The 21,880-nt window shown below is 32.0% G+C and overlaps 1 protein-coding gene across 1 annotated transcript; it reads right to left on the bottom strand.

Moving 5' to 3' along the window:
• Positions 1-14,206: 14,206 nt before the first annotated feature.
• LOC107925544 (uncharacterized) lies at positions 14,207-15,093 on the bottom strand. Its single transcript, XM_016856264.2, has one exon. It carries the CDS (start codon positions 14,854-14,856, stop codon positions 14,422-14,424), a length of 435 nt encoding a protein of 144 aa, XP_016711753.1. The 5' UTR covers positions 14,857-15,093; the 3' UTR covers positions 14,207-14,421.
• Between the last annotated feature and the right edge of the window lie 6,787 nt (positions 15,094-21,880).

The raw sequence follows: 21,880 nt of genomic DNA, 5'->3' as shown, positions 1-21,880 counted from the left end.
TTCCCTCATATCCCAAAACAAAAGCCTGTTGAATACAATTCGGCCTTGAACTCCACCGAGATTTCCTATTGATAACCATCCAGGGCCCGTACGCCACCAAATCCCCGACTGGATTCTCCTTCACCACTGTCAAAACCTCCACCTCCAATTGGCTCGTTTCAGTAGCTTTTTTTGGACACATCTTTCTCATATGGACATATCGTCCACAACTAAAGCACACCATCGAAAGTGATTCAAATTCCATCCATTGGACAGTTTCATTTATTAGCACCTAAGAGATTAATGGCTTGTCAAGGTCCACATAAATTGGCATCCGAGCAAATTTTCCTCTTGTTCCACTGTCTGTGTTGAAACCCAATTTTGTAACCTTACTAATTGTCCCCCCGATTTCTTTAAGAATCCTCCGTTTGTACAAGAAATCCGAGAGATTTGGAAATCCATGCTTTAACAACACCCGAGTAAGGTTTCATTGGGTTAAAATTCAGACTCCAATGTTGCATTGTAAGGTATTGCCCGTAAATAATCCATGGTCCTTAAAACAAAACTTTCTCAAAATCTTCTTTGTTTTGGAAATTTGCTAGAAAATATCTGTTTTATAAGTCCACTAGATGAAATAGTTAGGAAGGTCTCCATAAACTATTAATTCTATTTTCCAAGGCATTATATCCTATAGAACGACCCAAAAGCTTGATTACCACCATGGTCTCCATATCTTTCATTTAAAATTAACCGACTCTTTCAAAAAAGTTAATCGTAGGGATTCCATTCACCATAGTTCTTGTGATATCCCCTTTTAACAATTAGATTTCTTTGACATGTCCAAAGTTGGACCGGGTCTCTGACGCCCTAGTGTCACGGGGCTAAAACTTTAGTCTTGCAATTCATGCGGCCTTAGACAATTCCTTCGTTTCAAATGTGCCTAAGTCAACTTAATTCCCACAAAGTGAGGATTCTCGCAGAACCTTTTAGGTAGAGGTGTGCATAAGCCGGGCCAGGCCGGGCCCAGACAAAATTTTAGGCCTGTTTTCTAGGCCCGAGCCTAGCCCGACCCGAAATAAAATTGTTAAGCCCGAGCTCGACCCTTATTAATTTTTTTAGCTTATTTCATTAAATAAAAAAATTTTAAAATATAATAAATCAAATACATTTAAAACAAATATTAAAACAAGAAACAAATAAAAAATGATACTAAAACAATTCTTATAACAATACACAAATTGAAAATATAATAAAAAGTGATTATATTAAAATTGAAAATAAAATGTAAATATGATTAAAAATAAAATATATATATATATTTAGTATATAATTCGGGCCGGGGCCGGGCCAAAAAAGTTTCACCCGAGCCCGGCCTGTTTTCTAAACTGGCCTCATTTTTTTGCCCAAACCCATATTTTGGGCCTATATTTTTACCCGAACCCTCCCATTTTTCGGGAGGGCCTTCGGGCTGAGCCGGTTAGCCCCGCCCATGCACACCTCTACTTTTATGGCACCAATTTATATAGAGGAAGCAACACAAGCCAAAAGAGTGCTCAAAAGAATAGAATATGTATAGAAAAATAATACACGAGATGTGCTTAAGTAAATGCTCTCAATTTAGTATTCGCTCTCAAAGAATACAAAACAATGGATGATTTACAACTGAGGGGGAAAGTCTCTGTTTATAGTCGAACTCCTCCAAATCTAACACTCTAGCTAATTTACATCAACAGATGAGATGAAGCCTATCCCTACAATTAAGGGATTTACAAGATTATACAATCAAATCAAATCAAATCTTATCATATATTATTCTCTTCAATCTTCTAATATTAGTTTTCTTATTTATCAAGATAGTCTAACTTTTCACATTTACTTTATTGGGCCACCCAGACTTTAAATGAATAGACTTTTTCATTAGTTTTTTAAATCGGATCAATTCTCGTAAGTCAAATAATTCTTATCTAACTAATAAACCTCTTTATTGGTCATAAACTTTAAATTACAGCCTGAGACACTAAAACACCCACCAAACCACCTAAAGAGTCTGTCTTTCTAGAAAAGTATCGACTTAGGTTCCAAATCCATAGCCATATCGATGTCCCATCCTTATTCAAGTAATTGAATCTCACTTTTTTGATTGATGTATCGTTATTTTCCATTTTTTTAATAAACCTTTGACTTTTTCTCTAATGTAATCAATGCTTTATGATAGGAGTTTTTCAATCGTATAATAATCTTTTATATGGAGCGGCCTTTTTCTTTTAAATTCATATATCTATCTATCTATCTATATATATAATTATGATGTAGATAGCTTTCCAAAATATCTTTTCCTACGTGTATACTACACCATATTTATATTTCTATTTAAATTGCATTAATAGTGAAAGAATTTTTAATAGTGATATCAAATTACGGAATAAATTTATTATTTCAAAAACATTCAGAATGAATTCCAAAAAGAAAAAAGTGAAACCTTATAAAAATTTATTTATTTCAAAATCTTTTGAAATTTTTTAATTATAAAAAATAGGTTTTTCATTTATAAATTTTGAAATTTATAACATAGTATATCTAATATTTATTATATTTATTTAATAAAATAATTTATTTCCTTCATTAACTTTTCTTTTTTACCAAAAAATTACACCTTTAATGTTAAAAAATTGCAAAATATTTTCTTTCCATATGTTTTACATTTTATATAAGTTAATTCTCTAGAAAAACAGAAAAATAAATCATAGTTCAAAATGCTATAATTATTTATTAATTTCCAGCAATTAAAAACAAAATTTATTGAAGATGATATTTGACTGCTTTATATAGTTTTGGCGGAATCAATTAAACAACAAATTGATGGCATTACACGTGACATTATTAGATGATGAAAATTGTCGTCTTTCAAATTTATCCACGTAACTTTTTTTTTTTTTGATAAAAATTCTACTATAATACATATATTAAATTACATAAAATAAAACTGGGTTTATTCTAATAGGATTGAGGGGGCAGCTCAGCCCAGAAAATGCTTGAATTGATAATTCACAGAACCCCTGGTAGTGCTATTTATATATCCAAAAGTATGCAAATAAATTAGTAAAATTATTGTAGAAGCCTTTATGTTAGGGAATAGGGCTACATTTTATTTCTTTTACTAAAAAAATTATAAATTAATTCATATGCATTAGATTAAAGAATAAATTAATCTTTATTATTAAATTTCATTTATTTTTATGGTTAAAAATTAGTCCATGTGTGTCTACATGAGGTACACATGGCACGTCATGTATAACTGTTTGATTAATTTGTCAATCACATAAGTTATAGATTAATTTTTTAATAAGACTAATTTACTTTTTAATCTAACATATAAGAACAAATTATCTATTTTAAAATGAAATAAATAACATACAATCTGGCTCGTAATACGAGATCCTCCGTATTACTATCATACTTAAGCCGCATTTTATACCCATTTTGCAAGAAATATGTTGTCTTTATGAGAAAAACCATACCTTGTATTTTTCTACCTTTTACTTAGTTTTTTTTTATCATTTTTACATATTTTTCCTTTTACTCATATTTTCATCAAAAAAAAATTCAGCCACATAGCTTCTTCTATCTCGGGAGGTCAATTGAAAATCTGTCGAGGCACATGGGTTGGGCACATGCCGAAACAAAGGATCCAACAAAACAGTCCTTGTGGACTTAGGGTCGGCCTAAAATCTGGGCTTCCAGTTCAATACAATCTATCATTGATTTCAGCTTTGGATGTTGAATATGGCCCATAACAGTTCTAAAATAATTATTTGTCATTTAAAAGTCAACTGTATCACTTGTAAATTAAGTTTGAATATTGAAATCATCATAGTTGGAAATACTATACTTAAATATCAGCTCCAACTTGCGAAGACTAGCCTTAGACCGTAAAAACAGATAATAACAAATAATGACACGTGATTATACTAAAAAATAGAATAATTATATATATTAGGGTAATCAGAACAATGACACTAAACTACTAATAAGTTTACATTTTAGTCATTCAACTTTAAAAAGTTACAAAATGATAACCTAAACTATTAAAAAGTTTTCATTTAAGTCACTAGGCTGTTAAAATTGCCACTATATGGCATTCTTTGTTTGCATTATCTGTACCAATCAAAAACTCTTCTTTTCATTCTTTTTTACAAGTCAAGTTTATTTTTTCATGAAACAGTTTTGAATGTCACAATTCTATGACTCAAAAACTAAACAGCTTTCTTCTCTGGTCTTCAATATTAACTCTCAATACTGTATTCATTTAGAAGAAAAACAAAAATTGTGTTTTTATTATGGCCTTACAGAACAACAATTACTTAAATACGTTCGTATTGCCAAAAAAGCCAAAGGGTCAACAGATTAGGTTTTACTATAATTACTTCGAAATGCGGTTGGATAACACCCTTTTTTGATTGGGTATGGCTTCGACTATTCCTCAGGCCCATCAATTAGTTAACCATAGACGTATTTTAGTTAATGGACGTACAGTAGATATACCAAATTATCGTTGATCTAAAATATGTTCTTCTACTTGTCAATGGATGTTGATTAATCATACCGATCATCGAATCGTCACTTCAAACTTTGAGAAAAACTTAATAGCTCAGTAATTTAAATAAAAATTTTTAAATAATTCAATGATTATTTTATAACTTTTTAAAGTTGACTGACTAAAATATAAACTTCCTAAATAGTTTAATCAACCTATTTGTTAAGGGTAAGAACATGGATTATCCATATTTGAATCCAACAAGCAAAAAACTACTATTACATTAATGATTAATTTACTTTATTTTTAAAAAAAATTAAAGCTAAAATTGGGAAATGAAATGAAAATAATGCGAAAAGGATTGATTGAGTCTCAGCTCGGTTAGTATCAATATTATTGTCAATGTAAGAGTACGTAGGTTTGAATGTACTAAAACGCATTATCTTTTTATTTAAAGGACGAAGAATTACAATGAATAATTTTAAACTTTATATAATAATAAAAAAGTGAAAAGGAATCTAAGCAACCTGGAAGTGTAGATGCCATCTTAAGAATAGAGTACAAAAAAAATAAAAAGTGAATTAATTATATAGATAGGCACATTAATTAAAACGCGTGGGGGTGAGGGTACCACCATTTCTTGCGCACTTTAAGTGGGGCGGATGGTCTCTTGGATATAACTATATTTACGTACACTTTATTTGACCAATCACGATTTAGCTCAACTTTATAGTCAGTCCATATATTTTTACATAATTTGAGATTAATCCTTACTTATTTGCCACACATGATGCTGTTTCTTTGCTCGATTCTCTCACCATCTAGTGTCACTATACAAGTAGGGGTGTGCAAATTTCAGGTAAAATCGAATTAATTCGGTTAATCGACTGAATTCGGTTAATCGGTCGATTAATCGAATTAATTCGGTCATGGGTCGATTAATAATTTTTTAAAAGTTCAGCTAACGGTTAATTCGGTTTAAAATCGGTTGATTAATCGAATTAACTGAATTTAATAAATAATATTATAATATATAAGTATTCGGTCTGTTCGGTTAATTTTTTGAAAATATAAATTAATCGGTCGATTAAGTCAGTTAATTTTTTATATGTTTTTACTTGTTTTAACCAAAAATAAAAAAAATATAAATTTCGGTTAATTCAGTTAACTGATTGAATTAACCAAAAAAGTTCTGTTCGGTTAATTATTTTTAAAAAAAATTTGATTCTATTAACAGTTAAGGGTTTAAAAGGATCGGTTAATTCGATTAATAGTAGTTTGGGTCGATTAATTGATTGAACACCCCTAAATACGAGTGTTATTAATATAATTTAATCACTTTGCCTAAAAATTTATTTATTTTATATAAGTATATATATATCTAATTACATAATTTTTTCATTATATGTATCATAATTTATGAGAATAAATATTGGAGAAATAATTTATGATGACTTGATAAAGGGGTAATCTTTATAAATGTATATACTAGAATCTAGATATATAGGTAACTGCTAAGCTACATTTCTTGTTAATTGAACAAACCCACTAATTGAGACCCTTGTTTTATCTTTCATGTAAATGAAAACCAGACAAAAGTTTCATTGCATGTGAAATAGATTGAGAATGATTTTTGTTTATTTTTTCTTTTCTTTAATTTCAGGTTATGCTAATAAATAATTTTGTTCAAGGTAAAAGATTGATCAATTCAACACCCTCGTTGAATTGTTAAATTTGTCGTTGTATGACTTTCTCTGTTTATACCGTTTGCACCAATCAAAAGCTCTCATTTTTTTCTCTTCTACAATTCAGTTTTTTTTTCATGAAATAGCTTTAAACGTTATGAATCTATAAACTAAAATCCAAACAACTTTCTTGTCCAATCTCCAATTTCAACCTTTAGATCTACTTAAATCTAAGATATGCTCTTCTATTCATCCATGAGTACTGATATACTATATCAATTGTTAAATCGTCATTTGAATCTCATTAGGCAAATTTGTTCTTTTAGAAAAAGAACTTAATCACACAATGATTTAAATGAAAATTTTTAATTTTTTTTAATAATTATTTTATAATTTTTTAAAATTAAATGAAATAAAATATAAAATTATTAATAATTTAATAATATTTAAGTTGGTTGAAAGGTGAAGTGAGGCAACAACATCAATTCTTGTCACATTCTTCTAATTAAATATGCTTTTGACATTAGCAGACGTTTTATTTTTTAAAAAATTGGTAGTATTATTTTATATTGGACAAGTATTGGTGTTATCTGTCTTTCTTATCTGTCATGATCGATTCATACAGAGTTGTTCATGTCAATTTGAGAATGATTTATAATGCCTTTCAATTGTAATTAAAATAAATTTATATAATATAAATAAAATTATAATTACAATTAATAATATATTTATATAATTATTATAATTTATAGTTAGATTATTTTAATTCATAATAAATTGATTTATAATAATTTGCAATATTTTTTTTAGTTATAGGTTATTAAGTAATTTTTTATTTTTATTTTGAAGTACCACACCAACAAATTTAACAAAAAATTAACAATATTAACAGTTGGATATGGATTTTAAAATATGATAAGTAAAGAGATTAAATTCCTATAAATAAAAGTATAATGACTAAATTCTAAATTATCAAAAAATACAATATCTTATGGCATATTTAACCTAAATATTTTATAAATGCATGTTATGAGGACCTTGTATTTTATTTCATGGAAAGGATAGTATGTTGTAGGCTTATAAATGTTGTTGCAATAGTTGTAGTCCTTATCATTTCTCTTTCATCAAAGCTTAAAGAGAGACAAAGAAACATTAAAAAAGGAATACAAATAATTTTCACAGTTGTTATACCTCTCCCACCAAGGAAGACAAGAGCCAAGCTGAAAGATCATCGGAGGGATGAACTCCGTCGAACAATAATTCCAGAAGGATGCTAGAAACCTCACCTCTCATCCTAACCAATTAGACAAATAGAAGGCAGTTAATTCAAGAAAGTCAACTACCCACTTCTCCAAGCTCCCAATTTCCTCTTAAGAACGTGATCTTCTTTGTCACCAAACCCCACTTAGGTTCAGCTGCTCCATACCATTGAATCAGAATGAATGACAGGATTTGTCCTATCACAGACATCCTCGTCCAACCAAAAACATCTTCCACACGCGTTTCGCAGTGATGATTAGATGGCAAGTTCAACACGTTATCACCATTTTACATGAGATCCCACCTATAAATACCCCTAAGAACGATGGAAAGGGGATCAACTCTCAAGCATACACAGCCTACACTTTGTCAACCTAATCTTGGTGCTTGGTCTCCATACTCTTTTCACCATCACTCTTTGTAACCTCCGGCTTTCTGCCCGGGTTGGGTGAATTGACCTCTACAACCATCATCACTCCCTCCTCCTTACTCTTCTCTTGTTGTACCACTGTATCAATAATTGGTGCGATGAGCATGGAAAACATGACTTTACAATCTTAGAGCGACATCCCCATCGACCTAATTAACCCTACCAACATGGTCATTTCTTCTTCCCCAATTGGCACCTCCATTCCCGCTAGATTAAGATCCTTCTCTGGCTTGTTGTCTTCTCAAACCTCTTTTCTTCCTCTTTTTAAACCATAAGATTGCTTTTGCATCATGCGTCCAACCTTTTACCATTCTTGGAGCAATTTATGAAGGCTTTGAATATACCGCTGTGTCCTAATTCAGTTGTCTTGTCTGTGCCAACTATTTCTGTAACGATTTAGAATTTAATGGTGTCAAATAATGCGATTTTGGAACCATATTTCCATAAACCAAGTTCGTAAATATAAAATAGGAATATTTATGGAGTTAATACAAAAATATATTGAAGTTTTAATACAAAAATATATTGAAGTTCGATTGAATAATTTAGCCGAAAAAGTGGTTAATTATGGCTTAGGGACTAAATTGTAAAAGTTTAATAACTATATAATTTTAATTAAGAAAAAGCTTAGGGACTTAGAAAGCAATTATTCAAATTATCAAAATAGTTATTTAACCATTTTTAAATTATGATAATGGAATAGGATGATTACATGCACTTAACTTAATAAGTTTGATTAATTAGATTTAATTTAAGAACATGATACTATTAATGATGATTAATTAAAATTAATCATGTAACACCCTATACCCGGCTCGACCGCTAGGCCCAAGTGCTGAATATCACAACAATCTGAATAAATTAACAAAATTTCCATCTAATTATACTACATACTTAGACAACCCAACTTTTCCAACAACTACCTACTACTAAAGCTCATCTTATCCTAACAATAAATTCTTACAACTTTGGATCCCTATATAAATATGACGATTATTTACAAGTTTTAAACTAATGGTCAAATTGCAGACGTAATCAATTTAGACCTTTAGACGTAACTTCCAGGGGTGCCCCTCTATATACATGATACAGTTGTTGCGCCCAACTTTCACTTTGGTGGAGTCTAGTTGGGTCCCTTTTCTATTGATTTCTCAATCTTTATCTACCTTGCATCCAAGTAGTAAATTTTATAAGTTTAAAAGAACTTAGTGAGGTATGTTCATATAATTTTATAAAAGACTGCTTAAATTTTAAGCAAAAGGGATTCTAAGCACAGAGTTAAACTCTTTAGATTTCGTGGGCAAAATCTGATGACATAATTGACGTAGCCAATGTTTCATTCTCTCTGAGCTGAATGTTGGCGGACAAAGTCCTTGGTCTGAACATAACCATATTCTATCTAGATTTATTCTTATGTGGGTCTTACCCCCGTTACTCATTATTTTAACTTTCAATGTACCTTTCTTGATATGCTTAAAAATTGTCCCATAATTACCATTTCGGACCGACGACAATTATTGGTGGTTATTTAATTAGTCGCCCTGACAGCGGGTCCTTAGTTAATATTTTTTCTTGAATAAGGTATTTTTCTAATACCCTCTTTTACGGGCTTAACTATAGTGCTTAGCTGAATAACACCCTCATTTCCTTGGTGGACTCGTGTCCCCAATGTAATCCCATCGTACTTATTCTTTTAGTCTTTTACTTTAGGATACTCAAATAAACAGATAGTTGCCAACGTACTTCCTCTTACTCAGGTATCCCCTGACAGTTTCCACCCTTGGTAGGCCTACAAAATCTTTCCCGTACTTCATGGCCCTAGTGGACTTTTGCTTTTTACTTTTCTGGTAGACCTTAATAATCATTCAGCCTTGAGCTGGCATTTCCCCGCATGAAGTCTATTGTCAGTCTACTCATTCTTCTAGCTACCTCTTTGATCAAGATTTTTTTCTCGTTGTAACCTATTTTGCATCTTATTAACCAATGAGGGATCTGCGACTTCTCTGGCGGACTCTTATTGGCAAACATCATGTTTACCAACTTCTCTAAGGAATTTCTCCCTCATTTCACTCATAACTGAGTTAGAACACTTTATAGGCTCCTCTTATCATTACCTTTGGTGAATCCCCTTATTATCCAATTAGCCTACTTTCTCAAACGCGTCAATTCCATTGTGTTTTGTGTCTTGTTGTGTGAGTCACATCGTGACTTCTTCTTTATAACTTAACTGGACTCTTGGTTTACCGACCTATAGACTCCATAAGTTACCATACCTGAGCCCTGGTCTTACACATTGTAACCCCTTGTTTAATATTCTAACGAACTCTATTAGTTGCATTGTCGAGCTATGGTCTTACACCTTAACTCTATGTTTAATGTCTTGGTAGACTCTCTCGTGTTCATTGTCCTAACTAACTACCCATGTTTACTGTCCCGGCGGACTACATAATGTTTACTGACTCTAAGAGTCTCTAAACCTTTTTCAAGGTGTCATTTCATAAAGCCTATATACAGTCGTTACGGTGTTACCTCGAAAAACCAATCGATAACTATCATCGCGGTGTCATTCTAGTAGGCCAATAGGTAACCAATCCATGATGCCACCTAAACTTCCTAGAATTCCTATTCCAAATTGCTCATTACTTTAATACACCAACTATTCATATCTTCAACTATCACATCAAGGTAAATTCCCCTCTATACTCCATATATATTACTCAAGCATATCATACAACTTATCATTATACATACAATCTGCCAGTTAACTAATCACAAATTAATGAACATAAAATAGTCAACAGACACCCTATTAAGAGCTTACTTAACATACTCTTTCATCAAGAACATACACACCATGCACTTAGGAAAACTTAGCACATACTCAATATGATTCATTCAAGCAACATAACATCATCTATCACCCAATGGCAAGGTACAGAAACTTACCTTGCTTCCTTCGTCCTCGACAGTTTAGTTTGTCCAATGTCAAAGCCTTCTTTGTCCTGGCTACTAAGCATGGCAACGATTAGGACCCCCTCTCAAATGGCTCTATCCTCTACTATTTCCTCCTAGAATTTTTAATGGCCCCTCCAAGCCTTTTGGAGATTGCTAAATGAGCACCACCTATGTAAAACCAACAATAGAACAATTAATGTTGGATTAACACAGATAACGGAAGGCATACCAAGTTTTAAGCATGAACGAGGATCATCCTCATCAGAAGTAAGTGACCCTATAATACTTAGGTGTTGATCATCAAGGAGTTGTGGAGCCTCTGAACAGTGCCTAACAAAACCACCCAATTACAGTAGTAGAGATTACAATAGCAAGTGATGTAGCATAAAGGTTCTAGTGTCACCCCCCACAGACACTTGGCTACTCAAGACTTGCGAAAAATAAGAAAGCATGCACCGCTAGTGACCACTTATTATTATTATAAAAACCCTTTAAAAAATCTCAAGACATATTTCGTAGACATCATAGTCTCCAAGACAATATTTGAAGGAACTCCGCAAGGTAATCTTAGTGGAACCACCAATATCCCTTTGCAATTCATCATTTCAAATTGGCTTGAACCACTAGCAATGTCTACCAATTAAGGTTAAAAGTTGCACTTATGAGTAGAAAAACATTTCCACTCTTTGGGGAAGCCAAATCTTTCACCAAACTTCAGCTCCACCAAAATGTATTCTTTATAGTCAACCTACATTGTAACTTCCCCACAAAAGAATAAATTTTATGTTTTAATGTGTGCATCGCGAGGCCAAAACTCAAACAAACTAGGGCACTTTTCCTCATTCACCTTTCGTAGCTAGTACATGTACCAAAAGACACGAACGAAAGGTTTGGAACCTCTTTTACAACAGATAATAAAGTGCCCAACCAATAGCCACCAGGAAACACTTGTTAGTTGCCAAATGAAACATTAAAGCCATAGATGGCATTTCGAATAATATCCAAAATGGGGAAAATAAACCCTACCTCAAGAAGGAACAATGAAAGATAAAACCCAAACCTTCCACTAGTAAAGTCAAGTCCAAAAACTTCAATAATATGATGGGACCCTTCTGGGAAGTTGATGTCATACTTATAATACTTCTCAAGCAAGCTGTGACACTTTAACAAATTCTTCATTTCTCGTTTTGTCGCACTACATATATAGCTAATACTAGTAATTGGTTCATCCTCTACCCTCAGATTCCTTAATAATGATCCTCTGCTTCTTCATCGACTCTCTCAGTAGAGCAATTTTAGAACAACCACCACTTCAGCCTTGAGCCCTACAAGATCTCCAATTACCCTTGGCAATCTCTTCCAAAAATCATCAAAATATTCCTAAAAATTCATCAAAAAAATAGGTACCACGGAGAATCCAAAGCACAAACGCCTCTTGGAAACTAAAGATCACTGTAACAATCAAGCAATAACCTAGAGAACTAAGGAGCACAGTTGTAGAAATTTCAAATGTCGAAGAAGAAAAATGGTTCCAAGAGAGAAAACCAGAGAATAGATAGGATCACTTCTTAAAATGCATCGTTTCAACAAGCATATACCATCCAATGATAACTTACTACATGTTTGGAAGGGTCATTGTTAATCATTATCATGATTCCCCAAAATGCAACCCCAAAGCACATTTATGGTAGATTCCCAAAAGTCTTGTTATAACACTTTACTATTTGACAAGAACCACTATCCACTGAAGAGTTATTTAGCAAGAAGACAATTATGAACAATTCATATCAAGAAGGGCCACTTTATAACCCCTTTTCGACTTAAAAGGAAGAAATATTGTTATACCTCCCCTACAAAAGAAGGTTGTAGTAAAGCGAAAGATCACCAAATAGATGAACTCCACCAGCCAACAATTTCGGAAGGACATTAGAAACCTTATCTCTCATCTTAACCACTCGGCAAATGGAGGGTAGCCGATTCTAAGAAGTCAACCACCCGTTCCTCTAAGTTCCTAGCTTCTTGGTAAGAAAGTGATCTTCTCGATCATTAAACCTTACGTGCATTCAATTACTCCGTACCACTGAACCGAAATGAATGGTAGGACCTGTCTTGTCACAAACATCCTCGTCCCATCGAAGATATCCACCTCATACATTCTGCAATGATGATTAGATGACAAGTTCAACACGTTAACACCATCTTAGACGGAACCCTGCCTATAAATACCCCTAAGAATCCTGCCTATAAATACCCCCAAGAATGATGGAAAGGGGATCAACTTTCAAACATTCAAAGCCTACACCCTGTCAACCTACTCTCGGAGCTTAGTCTTCATACTCTCTTCACCACCACTCTTTATAACATTTGACTTTCCGCCCCTATTGAAAGAATCAACCTCCACAACCACTATTGCTCTTTCCTCCTTACTCTTCCTTTATTGTACCACTGTATCAACAATTAGGATGATTTATTTGTCTATTCCAATTCAATTTAAATAAATAAAAATGATTTAAATTTAAATTTAATTATAAAAATATTAATAATAAAATATTTTAATATTTATTATATTGACACTAAAACTGAAGTTAGACCAAAATCAAGTTTAAGTTTGTAAATTTATTGTAACCCAACTCAACCCACTCATGGACACATATGTATGACAAACAAAGCTTAAGACTTCTCATTTTGAATTAACTCTAAAGGTGCATTCTCCATTAAGGTAGAAAAGTAACGAAGAATACTTGCGATCTTTTTCACCCAAAACCAAAAGTTGGAGTTTAGGTGTCTTTGACTTTTGCATTTGAAAGTGGAAATTATAAAAATATGTTATTTATATTAACTACTTAAAAAGTATAAAAAATAAATTAATTTTTTATTTTATATATCACTATATTAAATTATTTAAATATAGTATAATTTAGCTAATCTTTTACTTTGTACTATATATCATATTTAAAAATAACATTTCAACCTCCAATTGTTAACAACAATAAAAAATACTAAAAATTAACAAATAATCTATTTTTTAAAACTTCTCAACTACAACCTCTTTCATTGACCCACATGAAGGATCTTGATATTGAAAGAGCTTTGCTTTCCCATTGTCAAAGCTTTTTGCAGTTATTACTTTCCTCATTTCATGTAGTTCCAAAGCCCCACCAAATATGAATATTTTAGCTGTGTTTTAGTTGGAAGTTGAGTCCTTAATTGTTATACAAAAAGAAACTTTGCTCTCAATCATTTTCTTTGGTATTTGATTGTGTAATATAGCTACTACAATCAATGAATCTTCATCAAAAGTTAAGGTTATGAAAGAAAAAATATATTCCAAATTGTTAGTCACTACCTTAGTTTTTAATGTGGTGAAAGAAATAGAATAGATCTTAATTAAACTTGTTAAAAAAATTAACAACATAAGATGAACATTAAACCATTTTGATCAGAAAAAGTAGTAGTTTTTTGGGGGGCTTGTCTTTGAGGATCGATCCCTCCTCTATGGTTCCATGAACTTGTTTTCGCCACTGAGTTTTGTGGTACAATCCGATGACTGAAAAAAGAAGATAGTTATTTCCCCCATTTCACCGTTGACAAATAATGGCAGAGCTGAGCTTCCCCGCTTCACGAGGCACCAGCTGACCTTGCGCCATCACCAACGATTTATAGATCTCGACGATCATTTTCTCATCGTACTCCTTAACCGGACGCTTCCCCAAGGCTGCAATCCCATGATGGTCCCCAATAGCTCCACCGTAGCCGGTACTAACCATCCGGGAGTTAGCCAACCCCAGCATCATTTTCACGTACGCATCACGTAGCCAAACAAAGAACTTCTTGGGCGAAGGTAATCTCAGCTTCGCTTTCACCCTTATCTTCCAGAATCGCCTCCGCCGCGACGACCCAAGCTCCACCTTGCTCCGCCGTCCTCCTCCTTTCGTACCATTTAGCTTGATGTATCCTCTCCTTTGCCAGTACCCTTTCAAATTCTTGTACATGGTCGCTGAAATACCTTCCATCACTGTTTCTTAAGATTTTTCTTTTCAATGGAAAGAGAAGAAAAGAAAAAGGAAGTGGGGTGGAGATTGAAGAAGATACGAATACATATATACATATACACACATATATATATTAATTATAAATTAGTGTAGTAAATAATTAAAGAGGAGAAATTTATAGATATATAGAGTAGAGACAGAGGGAGAGGGTGGGGGTGATAAATGAGAGAGATGCAAATGAATTAAATATATGTAGCAGTGCCAACATTTTCTTACGGGGTGTCCCCCTATCTATATTAAATGTGTGTTGCCATTCCACGTACCACATTACAGCCGTCTGATCGTTGATCAGAGTTCGTGGGGCTTCAACTCTTATTGGTAATTTGGGAAGTATTATATATATTAAACTCACTCACGTTCTTTTGAGATAAAGATTGATGTATGTTTCAACAACTTCAGCTTTTTATCAGCTTATAAAAATCAAATCATGTAATGGGGATGAAGGGAATTCCGTTTTCAGATTGTAGGTAGGTTTTCCAATTCCAAGGTGAGAAAGAATGAACTACCTAGCTACAACTAGCATTTGGATTAACAAGTTTTTATATAAGATATTGGTGATGGAAGTTGGTGAAGGTTATTTCTTGGTATAGTTTCAAAGAGTTTGGAAATGTTTTAGAGTAAGCTGATGAATGGACTTGATGTGGATCATGTTCTTATAAGTAGATCAAGTAGCTGAATCATGGTAAGTTTGTTTGCACATTTATTTGAATGTGATTGGATGGTTCATTGTTTGATTATAGAGCTCTCGTGTGGGTACGATGTTATTAGGAGTATCGCCAATGTATTAAGCATGCAGAACACAGAACACAAATGTGGGTATGATTGATTGCATATATCTCTTAAAACTCAATTTTGACTAGGCCATGCTTATTAATGGTGCTAATGGCATATCATTCATTTGTTTACGGATTGTATTTCTTCTAGAAACAAGAAATGATTAAGCAAAGATGAATTAAATATTTAATGAGAACACATGGATGATTGGGCGGTGGCTTTGATATCTGAATAAATTACGCGAAAAAGGGCAGACTTTAAGCAATTATTCAAGCAAGTCAAATCGTTTTCTAAGTTGCACATGTATATACCTTGGACCTGTCATGGAGATCATTTCCTACCAGGTTTTGATATTTCGGAAAATATTAAACACTTAAAAGGTTAATTTAACAGTAAAATAATGTTGCAGCTGAGAAGTGCAGTTAAAAAATATATTTGAAAAGCAATAAGCCACCAGTTCTTAGTTTGTATTCCATAGATATGGGAACATCATACATCATACATTTGATCTGTTAACAGAATTTTCTTCAAATGTAGACAAATATTTGGAAAAAAGGATGACTCAAATTTGATTTGAAAAAATCATTTTTTTCAGTTTATTTAAGTTATTTTATTTTTTTATCAAAATAAATAAATAATTTAATTTTTCGAATTTGGATCGAGTTTAATTTTACAATTCAAATAATAAATTAATATAAATAACCCTTGTGTCCTTGAAAGTTTGGGAAATTCATATTGCTCCATTTCAAAAAATTCAAAATAATCTTCAAAAATTTTAAATATTTATAAATATTTTTCCAAAAATATATAAAAGTAAAAAAAAAATTATTAAAAAATCTTAAAAATATATAAAATATTAAATTATAATTTTAAAAAAATCTAAAATGATAAATTTGAAATGTTAAACAAATAAATTATTAAATCAAATGTATCATACTACTTTAATATATTAAAATTTTACTTTATTTGATTTGATTCGAAAGTTTTTAAAATAAATTTTAAAAATTTATTTATTCGATTAAACCATTGATTTATTCAATTAAAGAGTATCTTTACGGGATTGGGGTGTGTTGGAAACTGTTAGGTATTCTGCCAAAGCCGTCGTTTATTTGGACGGTAACGATTGGGTCATAAGACAATAGCCGGGTGGTTGGCCAGCAGAATTCTCTTCTTCATGCTAACTTGTTAGGCCGGGGACCGTGCTAATTTAGAGCTAAGCCACCTCCAACATCTCATATAATTTATTAAGGGGATTTTGATTGATTAAAAAGAGTACATGAAGTGTGGTTTGTTAAAAAATGAAAAATTTTCAACAGGTATAGTATTGGATTAGGGTATTTGTGTTTAAATTTATTTTAAAATTTTGTCTATTGATTTTATAAATAGTCTGAAGAGATAGTGAGTTTACAAAGCGAGAGTATTTTTATTCACCAAGGAAATCTCTACATTTGCTCTTGTTGAGATTTAAACCTATATCATTATACGGCATTTGTGAGTAAAGAGGATATTGAGTCATTTTGTGAACTTGCTCCGGTTCTTAGCAAAATTGAGAGTCAAAACTCGATGATAAAATCTCACATAGACATCTCGAATTCAATACCTGTTGAGGGGATCCGTCAGTCCTAAGCAAACAACAATTCATGGATTTCTCCTCAAATGATCAAAATTTCCTCAACACAAATAAATCACTACCAAGTGTAGAGTGTAGCGGATCGTAATATTAAAGAAAGAAATCAAATTCTAACTTAAGAGATAATATTATTAAAGGAGATAATTATAAACCCAAACAAAATATTAACAGATTTAAAAAATAGCAACAAAAAAAAAAAGAGAACAGAAAAGGTGATACGGGATATTGTGGGACGTAATCACAATTGAAGTAAGGTTGGAGCAATGTTCAATCCATTTACTGTCCAAATATGAATAGATAGAATTGTTGTTGTGAGCCGGCAGTCCGTGGTGTTTTATGGAGACGTTGGTCCTATATTTTGCTCACTTATTTAGTGAAAACAATCAAACAAGTGTCAATTAATTTAAAGACAATACTCGAGCATTTAATTGACATCCCCCTCCAAGTAAGCTGAATTGGGCAATCAATGGAAAGGGTAATCCCCTTTTTCCCTCATCATTTAATATTAATATATATATTGAAACTAGGAGTGAGTATTCGATCGAATTGAGTCGAATCGAGTAAAAAATTTTGAGTTAATCTAGTTGACGAATTCTATTTTAACATTCGAACTCAATTTGATTTTTTTCCGAATCGAGTCAAAAAATTTCTAGTTGAGTCGAGTTAAATTAACGAATCTTATTTCTTATACTCAATATTTTGCTTACATAGATCATCGATTATTTTATTAATAGACAAAGTACAAGCTTTTAGATTAATTTTGAATAAAGGAATAAAAGGAGAAGGGGGCAATTTGAGAAGAAAAGTAAGACTAATGGGTAAACATTTATCAAAACAACGTAGCTTTGCAACTTGATATTTTTTATTTTTTACTTTTAACTTTAGAAAAGGTCAACATTTATTAAAACGACGTAGTTTTGTATTTTCTTATTTGGATTTTCGGATAACTCAAATTAGGGGTGAGCGTTCAATCAAATCGAGTGAAACCGTTTGAGTTAAATTAAAAAATAATAATAATGTTAAATTAAAATCTTGTATAATATAACTATTTCCATGTTAGAACATATAAATTTGAAACAATATATATTTGAAAATTTTTTAAAGCAAAATAATAAAAAATAAAATATTTTAGTATGATAAACTTGAATCATTAATCCTTTATTTTGATTTCATAATTATTATTTTATTAATTTTTTATATATTTTTTAGATTTTTTTAAAATTTATAAATTTTTTAAAAATAAAAATTTTAAAATTTTTATAAATATTTTGAATTTTAAAAATTATTTTCAAAATTTGAAATTTATTTTGATTTTTTGTTAAGAGAGACCAATTTGCTCATTTTCAAAATTGACAGAGATCAAAACTGTATTTATAATAGTCTATTATTCGAATTATTCAAGTTATTTAAATTGTAAAAATTCAAATCGACTCAAACTCGAAATCCAAAATTTCTTATTCGAGTTGACTCGAATAATTCGAATAACTTGATTCTATTAACTCGAAATTTGAAAAAAAAATCGATTTTTTGAATCGAATCGAATTTTTCTCACCTCTAATTGAAACAATCTTTGATCATATATACTCTTTTTGACACAATACCTAGAACTATTCATAACCCCTCCCCAACCCATAAATAAGAGGATAATACGCTTTAGCGCACTCAAATTCATATTCTCCTACATTGTGATTAAATATAAACACATATATCACTACTAATTTTAATCTCACTACCAACGTAGATCTAAATCAAACCTTGAAAAAGAAAACTTTTTAGGCCATCACATGCCTCACCGAAGCCAAAATCTCAAATGCTCCCATCTCTATATGCCACATTAATTTTGTAAATCCCATCAAAATTCACGTATGCATGTGCAATAATAGCAGCATCATTTAAACTTTAAGACTTTAGGGTTTTGTCATATGAATCAGTGCCTTGCATTAATAAACCATGTTTCTTGATAAAATTAATTAATTAACTAATCCCCAAGTCTCCTGAATCTGGGAGTCCATTCCACCTTGGTCGTTCCTATGCAATCTCAGCTAGAAACTTCGGCATTGGTAATAAAATTTGGAGTATATAATTTGAAGTTATAGTTTATTGGTTATTTTCTTTTAGAAATTATTTGAGCTTGAATCATTGATATAATAGGTGTTGTGCTGTGTGTTGGCAGTAATTATTTTTAAAAATTGTCTGAGTTAAAATCATTGATATAATACCTGTTATGATGTGTGTTGGCACTAATTTACTTCAATAAGTGAAGTATGAGTTGTACAAAAAGACACATGGGTTATACTGAGGTTCAACAATTTATGTTATGGGTTTATGATCATTAATCTGAGAATTAGATAAGGTTTGGATCGTCTACTCGTATCCCGGTTAAGTTTTACCGGATAGATACGCACAAGTTTTATTATAAGAAGTCAGCAACGAGAGCTCGTTGTTTTAGCTCACACATGCCACAGAGTACTCGCAAAGAAAACCCGCGGTCTTAGCTCACATATATCCAAAAAATTTACATGTGGGGATCACGAAGTCTAGTAAGCAACCTAGAAATTACATGTGTCCTGTATACATAGAATCTATTAATAATGTCAATTCCATGAACAATAATAATGTATATAAATATTTAATTGTCCTCTTTAATAAAAAAATTAATCGACATATTGCAATATGGAGTATTGACAAGCAGAAATGATTCACATGGAAAATTATATATTCATATTTTTCAACAGATTACAAGGAAGAGATTAAAGATAAAAGCAAAAACTACTACAACCAACATTTCTTAATATGATGAAGTCAACCTTATTTTTCATGACCTAGCTAGTGATTGAAGTTGATTATTATCTGCCATTGTAGAAATTTGGTAACCCTTAGAAGAAGCTGAAAGTGGCCGGCAGTAATAGAAGAACGATGGGAACGAAAAGCTTCAGTTCCAAATGTCTGGAGCAACCAGCCCAATGATATGAAGGTGGAGGGAAGTAAGGAACCGCGCCGTTGGGCGGAGAATAAACACCGCCACCTACAAACTGTGGAGGAGGAGGTCCTGAAGTTGATGGAACCTGACATACATTGCACGGTGGTGGAGGGCATCCGGGGCACGGTGGAGGGCATAACTTGCATGGAGGACATGCAGGACACATCGGGGGTGCTGGTGGCAGTGGCGGCGGATAAGAAGGTGGAGCAGGAGGTGGTGGACACTCAATTACCTTAGGAGGGGATGGTGGAGGCGGTGGAAGAACAACAGGTGTGCAAGTATCGCATTTGATTTCACCTTGGGATGATGTTGTTGTTATGGAAGATGATGCAGCCAAAGGGAGTGCGAGACGCAAAATGAAACCAGCAATTACCAGTAGCAGTTGCATGGGATAAATCGACGCCATATTTGGAACTCTTTCACCTAATAAAAGCTTATTAGAAGGTAGGGTTAAATGTTAAGGTATATGAAGAAGGAAGGGAAGTGATATGGAGAAGAAGATAGAGGAAAAAGAAATACATGTGCATTGGTGACCGCAGCATTGTTTCGTATTTTATCTTCTATGGCGCCATTATAAAAACAAGAATTAACTTTTACAAATATAAAATAATAATAATAAATTGGATAAAAAAACAAAATAGTTGTATCCTTATATATTAACAAATAATTTGAAGAAAAATTGAATTGTAATTTTTCTAATTTGAGAAGGACTAAAATTCTTACCGACTTCCATAGATTCAAATCTGACTTGTAAATTTTATAATTCGAATCTTACTCGTATTTCCATATATTAACACATGTAATGAACTGATGGTTAAGGGTGTTCACTATCTTAAGTGTGGTCTCGATTCGAATTGTGCTAATCGTGTTAATTGTTGGGCTTTGCCCTATTATTGTAATTCACCAAAACAAAAACAAAAACAAAATTAAGAATAAAAAAATTTGTGATAGTGATTAAGAAGCATGAATGTAATAAGAGATAGAACTTTAGGATGGACGGTGAGTTTGGATGGGCGGTATATTTAACTACGGTCAGTGAAAAAATAATAGTGGCGGTGAGATTAGATATTGTATATCTAATCAATACTGTAGTGTGAGATAAAAAAATAAATTAAACGTACCGCATGCATCCAATCATCCATCTAAACCCACTTGAAGTATTTTGTTAGAGGTTAGCTTAATTTATTAGAATGCAATATTTACAGCTCTTTAGGGTTTACTCTCCTTTACATATTCTAAACCTAAAAGGTATAGTTTTGGAAAGAAAACAAAATGTTATAACTTTGCAACAAACAAATTAGAGGAAAGAACAAAATTAAATGATGGACCACTCTAATTGGTGGCTACGTAGCATAACTTAATCTTTATTACCATGGCATAACTTGATACAATTCAGCCACCGACAAGACATAATTAGTTAAAAGAGAAACACGATTGTGGGGGTTCTGTTTTAAATTTATAAGGTGTCGGTGAATATCAGCATTTCCCTCCATTGTACTTCTTATGAGATATTAATGATTAACTATGTTATTAGGGATTGAGTGTTATCTCAATTAATATCCTTATTATAATAAGGTTTAATAATTAATTTAGTACTGACA

This window comes from Gossypium hirsutum, chromosome A12, assembly GCF_007990345.1.
Source record: "Gossypium hirsutum isolate 1008001.06 chromosome A12, Gossypium_hirsutum_v2.1, whole genome shotgun sequence".
In the NCBI taxonomy this organism is placed as follows: domain Eukaryota; kingdom Viridiplantae; phylum Streptophyta; class Magnoliopsida; order Malvales; family Malvaceae; genus Gossypium; species Gossypium hirsutum.
This window is presented reverse-complemented; position numbering and strand designations above follow the sequence as displayed.

Excerpts from the sequence above, each read along its gene's own strand:
- LOC107925544 (XM_016856264.2), bottom strand. The coding sequence starts at position 14,856 with ATGGAAGGTATTTCAGCGACCATGTACAAGAATTTGAAAGGGTACTGG.